This window comes from Nanorana parkeri, unplaced genomic scaffold (genome assembly GCF_000935625.1).
Source record: "Nanorana parkeri isolate BGI_ZX_2015 unplaced genomic scaffold, ASM93562v1 scaffold178, whole genome shotgun sequence".
Lineage (NCBI taxonomy): Eukaryota > Metazoa > Chordata > Amphibia > Anura > Dicroglossidae > Nanorana > Nanorana parkeri.
Window position 1 is genome coordinate 1623734 of NW_017306446.1, and position 8353 is coordinate 1632086.

General features: G+C 45.4%; 2 protein-coding genes across 2 annotated transcripts in view; both read right to left on the reverse strand.

Annotated features, from left to right (window-relative positions):
• Nucleotides 1-2532, reverse strand: part of SPEG (SPEG complex locus) — a 119299-nt gene extending 116767 nt beyond the window's left edge. The window contains exons 1-2 of the mRNA XM_018554913.1: nt 2344-2532; nt 785-928 (exon numbers count right to left, since the gene is read on the reverse strand). Of these exons, the coding sequence (XP_018410415.1) occupies nt 785-928; nt 2344-2359 (160 nt within the window). The 5' untranslated portion in view covers nt 2360-2532. The remainder of the gene's footprint in view (nt 1-784; nt 929-2343) is intronic.
• Nucleotides 2533-3280: 748 nt separating this feature from the next.
• LOC108785774 (striated muscle preferentially expressed protein kinase-like) overlaps nt 3281-8353 on the reverse strand; it is a 52937-nt gene continuing 47864 nt past the window's right edge. The window contains exon 7 of the mRNA XM_018554914.1: nt 3281-3770. Within this exon, the coding sequence (XP_018410416.1) occupies nt 3281-3770 (490 nt within the window). The remainder of the gene's footprint in view (nt 3771-8353) is intronic.

Below are 8353 nucleotides of genomic sequence, written 5' to 3' on the forward strand. Positions count from 1 at the left end.
ACAGCGGGGAAGCCGCCGCTTGTTTTGTACAAGTGATCTCAGTGATTTCTCCGAGATCACTTGTATGCAGCCTGCAGGTCTGCCATTCTCCATGGGGAGGGGGGGGTTGGCGGGTTGGGGGGTGCATTGAGGAACCTGGCCTTGGGGCAGCAGAGAGCAAATCCGGTCCTGGTGGCAGGATGGCAGGAATTAATTTTACGATCAGGTCGGAGCAACTTATATGCAGGCATCAGAAACTCACCGATCCGCTTCCATCTCCGACTGCATATCTCACCGGATGCAGGCCAAAAGGTGCGCTCTCACCGAACAATCCTACAAAATCAGCCGCACATAGCCGCTGTCCATGTAAACAAACTTTATATTAATAAAATCCAAAGTCCAGCATATACACCCCCAGAACACTCTTCCCACACCACCAACTCTTGCATGTCTCACCACATGGGACAGGTACCTCTATGATTAAGCCCAGGTGGTGAAATGCGTAAGTGGTGGTGGTGTATATGCTGGACTATGGATTTTACTAATATGAACCGTAATAAAGTTTGATTTCATGGACACCGGCTGTGTGCGGCTGATTTTGGAGGATTCTTCAGGTCAGAGTGACTTATTGTGGGATGATTCTACCTTGTCAGATGCACTCAATCCACACGGAATTAAAATGATAACAATTGCCTGAAGAATCTGTTTCAGTGTCACGGTGACATCTACCTCTGCCCATGATAACTATTCAGCTACAAATGTGTAATACTCGTATGGCAATGCGTGCCGCCTATTCGTCTCTTACCCTCCGCCGCTGGATTGGCCGATATGATGCATTTTAACAAAACCTCTAAGCCGGCGTTGACCAGGGCACTTTGTAAGGGGATCTCAAATACAGGGGGCTCCCGAGGATCTTCTTCCGCTGATACGTAGGAATCGTCCGATGATTCTGAAAAGGTTGGAAACAATGTTACAATGTGAAATAATGAAATCAATAAGTGATGCTATAAAATGTGGAAATGTAATAAAACGTATTCTCTGGAATTATTTCATGGGGCATGTAGGGGGAGGGGATTTGTATATATTATTTTTTTATTATATTTGTTACTTAAAAATGTTTATTTTTAGGCTTGGTTCATACCATTCCGTGTGTGTTTTTATTACTTTTTATGCACATTTTACTGTAATTTTTCAGGAGCATTGATGCGCTTTTTATGCTTTCTGTGCTACTTCATCAGGCTTAGTCAGCCAATAAAATGGTGAGTAAAGTTGAGGTTACCATTTGCTGGGAAAGTTCTACTATGCAATGTAACATGTGTCGTCATCCGCTGCCATTGAAATGAATGGGGACTAACATCTAAAATCTGAATTGGTGCTGACACTGTCCTTCCTTCTGGAGGGGGGCTACTTTTGTTCCCCATGGTCCCTGTGTGTGTTGTGAAGTTGTCACCGCTCCAAGCTCGCTCCCAGGATATACTACAATCTCAATACAAATTATTAGGGATGCACCGATACCGGTTTTTCGGTATTGAGTACGAGTACCAATTCTTTGGTTTCGATACTCGTCGATACCAAGTACCGATACCGGTGCTTCCGCTGTCATGGAGCAATCTCGGGCAATCTTGTCTGGCTAGCTTGATTGTGCTTGGCCGGGAAACCGGCTTCCCAGCCAATCAGCATCGAGCCGGCTCAGTAATCAGTAATTACCCTGCTCCCAGCTTCCTGTTCGGCTGGCTCGATGCTGATTGGCCAGGAATCAGCATGGAGCCGGCTTCCCGGCCAATCGGGAGGCCGAGAGGTGGGTCATTACTCGACGCCCAGTTTCCTGATCGCATTGGAAGCTGTCTCCATGTTCCCTTTCCTCTAAACAGAAGTTCCGGTATCGGGGAAGGTATCGTAGCATTCCCACAAATTAACAAACTAAACGTGAGATTGCAGTCCATCACGGGAGCAGTCCATCACGGGAGCGAGCTTGGAATAAGATACATTGTTGTTAATAGTTGGGGTATTTGGGTAGAATGAAGAAGAGGCTGCAGGGATATCTAGACCCTAGACCAAAACGAGCAATTAACTCTTGCAGTGTGGGGGTAGCCCCACTGCAAGGGGTAATTTTGTAAATGTCCTGAGTGCCTCTTAAGCTTTTATGAGATTTGATTGGGTATAGATCTGCTTGGTAGAGGATTCAAGTTTTCAGCAGATGCTGGTGAGCTTAATCACCCATCATCTTCTATCATCTCTCAGGACCCCCAATATCTCCCCACACCAGTTTCCGGTTTTCCTCCCACTGCCCCGGAATTTCACTTCCCTATAATGTTATTTTGTAGCACTTTTATTTATTGCATTTGTCCTCTCTTATCGACATACCTATTTCTGGTGACATGACCCTGTGCCGTCGACTCTTTCCTTTGCTTTTGGATGTTTTGCTGCTTTTGCCACTAGTGTGTGAGTCACTGTGCTTTTTGCTTTGCCCCCCACCCTTCCCTTGCGGGGCTTGGCTTCTTTTGGTAGGTTCAGGTGGTACAGCCCATGGGAGGTATCTGGTCTCTCCTCTGGAGTCTGCACTCAAAGTTCCCTTTTCCCTCCCTATCCCTCTGTGTGCTATCTCCAGAGCTGGTGGAGCGTGTGTGCTGGGTGGCGGCGGCTCACTTCCACGGTCTGGAACTTTCCGGTGCCTGGAATCTGTAACATCCTGCTTTGGCATTTGCGCGTGGGCCGAAACTGGTTTTGGAGCAACGATATTGATTTTTGGAGGTGCTTGTGACATCAGGCGGGTTTCTGTTTGCTTAACAACTTCATGGTGAATAATTGAACCGTTGGATGATTTTTCTGGCACTGAAGTTGTCTGGCTTATGACTCCCCGAGTTTCCTTGTCTTGCGACATTTGGTTGGCGGTGGCAAAGCTTCGTGCAAGAGGCTTCCGGGCAGTGACCATAGTTGCTGGCTTTTGTTCCTGAATTTCAGGTGGCTTTGAGTCTTTAAGCACTTGGTTTGGAGCAGAATCCGGAGCACGTTGGCTAGAAAGGGATGTCTGTGATTTGTCGGCTAAGTCCTGTGATGACCGGATTAATTGTTGCTGAGAAACAGTTTTCTTGATTCGAGAGAGCTCTTGGGAGAACCTTGCCTCAATGTCACTTATTCGACCAGAGAAGGCCCCCCTATCGTCTAGTGAAGACGTTTTGCATCTCAGTGATGGATACCTCGAGGTATAACCTCCGATTTATGATCTTACGCCTTCTCTTAGGTCATCTCTTAGCTCCTCGGTGGAGGACTCTAAGCCAGCGCCCAGTCCATCTGCCCCTGGTTAGTCAAAGGACCTTGCCTTACGAAGGGGCAACCATGACTGCACGAGGAATGGACTATCTGTATGATCCAGGCTTTTTCTTCTTTCTTCAAGGCAGCGCAGCTTATCAAATATTTTGGAGCCAGAACGGACCAGCTTTGGAGATGCCCGCAAGATGGACACTCTTCCTGATGATTCACTGACTGGCGTCTGAGGGCGAGACTCTTGACCACTGACCTGAGAGCCGGCTGAGGACTTTGGCCTCTTAACCTTCTCCTCAAACTCCTCAGCCACTGTGTCTTGGTACTGTGAAGGCATCTGGGTTTTCTTTCTTGGTGTGAGAGGGTTGGGTAGGCCACGGCCGCTTGGTAGAGGATTGGCAGACGGCCTTTGGCCTAGACGGGGAGAAGGAGGAGGTAGAATAGGAGTTCTGGGACTCTGAAGTGGTCGGGGAGAGTCTGGGACAGCACCATTGATGCTGCCTCGCCTCAGCCCCCCTTCTGGTAAAAAACTGCAATGGAAAAGAAAGATTCAGAATCTGTTTTAGTCCAATAATTATATATATTCATTTTAAACAGAGCCTGTCAGGAACTGAAATATGTGAGCTGCCACCACTGACTTGTTTTTTTAAAGTGCAAGCTCTGGATCTGTCATCCTTGCTTCACTACCAAGACAATCATAGATACCCCACCCCCCACCCAGGCATGCAGCCAGTGAACTTGCTACTCCTGTCCTGCATAATTCAGGCCAGCTACTCACTAAGCAGTGAACTAAGGATGAGAATGACAAAACTGTTACTTGCACCTTCAACCATACTGGCAACTCCCACATTCCTATCCTAGCATTTTCCCCTTATATGTGTCAAAGCTGAACTGCAGGCAGATAAAAAAAGACTCAAAATAATTGGAGAAGCGGTACAATGAGCCAATCAATTATGCTGCAGTGCAAGGGGCATGTTAATAGGTGGGGAAAGCAGAGTGACCTAGAAACCAGGCTGCTGCCAGTCACAGGCTGTGGGAGGGACAAGACCTGTAATTATTACTGAACTGCAGCAGAGAAAAATCAGGTCTCTATCCCTGCTAGACAGGGCTGTGCCGTGTGGCAGAGTTGTGTAAATCTCTGGCATGGATGGACAGAATTACATCTCCCTTATATGTTTTTCATCTGTTTATTTTGCTGTTTTACCTGGAGTTCAGCTTTAGCTTTGTGTATTATTTTAGTATTTTAGGGTTATTTACTAACATTACATTCGTAAGTATGTATCTCTTGTATGCCATAGCAACCAATTAACATTGACCTGTATACTGTATATTAGTTAATGGAAGCTAAGGGATAGTTGGTTGCTATGGTGTACTTCAAATGTACGCATAAATGCAATGTCCATCATAGTATTTGATAAATATGTTGGTATTTGGTTAATTAGCAGGTTTGCTTAGACTGAAGTAGAGTCACCTTGCTGTATGACACATTACATTATAGTATTATCCAAGCAAAGTGTATCAATCATTAGTTTGATGGGGATTATAAACAAGCCAACTGTGTCTCTGAGATACAATTAACAAATGCATGCATAATATAAAAACATATAATGTTGGCGTTTGACTATTTCTAAGAGTATTAGATCAGCTGTGCAGTGGTGGATTCTAATAAGAGCAGAAAGGGCGGTTTACTGGGGCCCCAGACTCAAAGGAAGGCCTATGGGAATGCTGAAAAAAAAATCTGCACTTTAATGCTCTTCATAGTTTTAGCTTTGCAAGACTTTAGACTTTTTTGTGTTCAGAAGGTGACCAGCAATGACAATCTTCATATTGCAACAAAGATTGTCACACAAAAGTAGGCATTAGACATGAAAGCTGCCAAAAAATTCAGTTCGGTTGGGATATTTCGTTATTTCGGATTTCGGATCCGAAATTCAATTCGGTTCAGGTTTCAGATTCGGACGAGATCTGAATTGCGTTAGTTTCGGATGAGTTTAGGTACGAATATTCATTGCGACTACCACAGAAAACCATATACAGATATTAAAGGAGAACTATGACATGAGTGATTCCCACTCACCTCATAGTTCTAAGCCGACCTGTGACAATGAGACTGTCACAGGTCGGCTCAGTAGATCGGGAGGTGAGAGAACACATACCGGGTTCCCTCACCTCTCGATCCTGTCACGGCTCTCTGCCGTGACAGGGGGAGGGGCTGGATTCCCCTCTCCCCGCTCCGATCTGCCAGCGCTGACTGGCGGAACGGACGGGCGAGGGGGCGGGTACAGCTGGCTCTGCCTCTAGATAGGCAGAGCCAGCTGTCACTCACGCAGCTGGGCGGATCCCGTCATCTAAGTCGGGATGCGCTCCGGCTGCGGCGTCTCAGTATACCGCGAGCTGTAGCTCGCGGTATACTGAGCTTAGGGTAACGGGAGGACGCTAGTTTGTGTCCTCCCGTTACCCCAAGGAGAACTATGGGGAAAAACACTGACCCCATAGTTCTCCTTTAACACCAAAGATGAATCTCCTAGACCCCAATGGCATTTGGGATCCAAATTTCCGAATTGCATTTTTGAGCTTCTGAATGCTATTCGGGTCTGGGAGCCATATACACATATTACTAAAGCTGAGGCTCCCAGACCCTAATGGTATTTCAGGTGGCTTTGAGTCTTTAAGCACTTGGGTTGGAGCAGAATCCGGAGAAGGGTGGCTAGAAAGGGATGTCTGTGATTTGTCGGCTAAGTCCTGTGATGACCGGATTAATTGTTGCTGAGAAACAGTTTTCTTGATTCGAGAGAGCTCTTGGGAGAACCTTGCCTCAATGTCACTTATTCGACCAGAGAAGGCCCCCCTATCGTCTAGTGAAGACGTTTTGCATCTCAGTGATGGATACCTCGAGGTATAACCTCCGATTTATGATCTTACGCCTTCTCTTAGGTCATCTCTTAGCTCCTCGGTGGAGGACTCTAAGCCAGCGCCCAGTCCATCTGCCCCTGGTTAGTCAAAGGACCTTGCCTTACGAAGGGGCAACCATGACTGCACGAGGAATGGACTATCTGTATGATCCAGGCTTTTTCTTCTTTCTTCAAAGGCAGCGCAGCTTATCAAATATTTTGGAGCCAGAACGGACCAGCTTTGGAGATGCCCGCAAGATGGACACTCTTCCTGATGATTCACTGACTGGCATCTGAGGGTGTCACATATTACTAAAGCTGAGGCTCCCAGACCCGAATGGCATTTAGGAGCTTCCAAATGCAATTCAGAAATTCGGATCTGGAATGCCATTCGGGTCTAGGTGCCTCAGCTTTAGTATTATATGTATATACTGTATATGGCTCCCATGTTGCCGTGATGAAAATTCACGTTCAGACCCATTCGGATGCATTAAACCGATAAACACATCTGATTGGCCAGAAAAGTCACATGTCCGATTCAGTTTAGTTTTTGAACAAAATCTGGACGGGATCCGAAATTAGTAAATGGAAATTCAGATTCGGACACATTCTCATGCACTGGGATTCGGAAATTCTGATGTGTCCGAATGTCTGAAAATTTTTGAAAATTCATCCGAATTTTGATTCAGAACTAAATAAAATCACACGTCTAGTAGGAATACTCCCTTTACCTGGAAGTGGCACATGCCTTGGGACCCAGACAGATCACGAGAACAGCCCCTTCAGTGTGCTCCTTATAAATAGAGAGCAGCAAATGACCATCGCGGAGCTCTGATGGAAGTGATTACTCCAGGACAGCCATGTTCTCCCTGTATAATCTTGAGGAGTTTATAGTCATTAAACGGCTGAGCTGATCATAAATGGTCTGATAAAGGAAAACCGTGCTCCAGCAATGGAGATAATTGGACAGTTCTAATTTCCCGGGGAAGAGCCGCACTTACACTGATCCGAGGTAGAGATAAGGGAATGATTTCATCATTTGTGGTTCGGCCATTTCCTTTTCAAATTCACTCACGTTCGAAATGTGAAAATGTTGCACCAGAAGTCCCATTGAAGGCAATGGAAATCTTCCCTTGCCTCCAAAAAAAGTGCATTACAAATCATCACATAATGCAAAGCAGCATGGGCCACTTGAATATTTCACCAGGGATGCTAAGATAGAAGGGTGGGATTTGGTGACAATGGGGGCTCAGACAATAGCAGAAGCAGATAAAGGCACTGCCTTTTTCTCAGGAGCCTTTTGACAAAAATAACAATTTGGAGTCTGCTTGGGACATCCGAATTTTTCAATTTCAGTCCAAATATAATGTCATTTGAATTTGGGGATAAACTCTAACCAGAGGCTATTTATGGCACTCATCATTGAACTATATCACTACCACCTGGTCCTGGTAAGTCTAAATATGTGTCCAATGCAAAATATAATGTATAATAAATAGTTGCAAACATGTCAGAAAAAAGATAAACATATAAACACACTTTACTTACTTCTTGTTAATAGTTACTTTACAAGAAACAAATAATATTGCATTAAAGCTGAATTCAAGGCCAATGCAAAAAAAATAAAATCCCCATTCAATCTAGTTATATTTAAGGGGGGGGGGGATAGTGGCTTTATACCTATTTTATTCTATTGTATATAAGTATTTTCTATGCAGCCAGTATCTGAAGCGTTAGGTCACCTTTACATGTTTTCCAGTTTCTCCTTACCTCCTGTTGTAAAAAGTCTGGTGTTTGCAGAGCTCAATAACACTAACTCAGAATTGCAGACATATGAGTCTCAACAGTGACTCCTTACCCTCCCACTTCCTCTTTTCTAAAGGTGGCCATACACTTTACAACCATCGCAAGACCTTAGTCTTGCGATGGATGTAAAGTAATTAAAAAAACGTACGATCTGCCCATCTTGGACAGGCAGATCGTACTTGCGATCATCGCAAGCCTGCCCCCCTGAGGGGCGGGCTTCCGATGACCGCAATGCTGAACGGGCAGTGTGCGCGTGCGCACACCGGCCTGTGCGGCATTGATCTTACGAACATGCTAAAAACCAGCCGTAAATCGCACCATTCTCGGCTGGTTTTCTAGCATGCTCCTTAGACAAAAGACGTGCGACCGTACAGTAAAAACGGTCGCACGCCTTCCATACACTTTGCGATTATCAT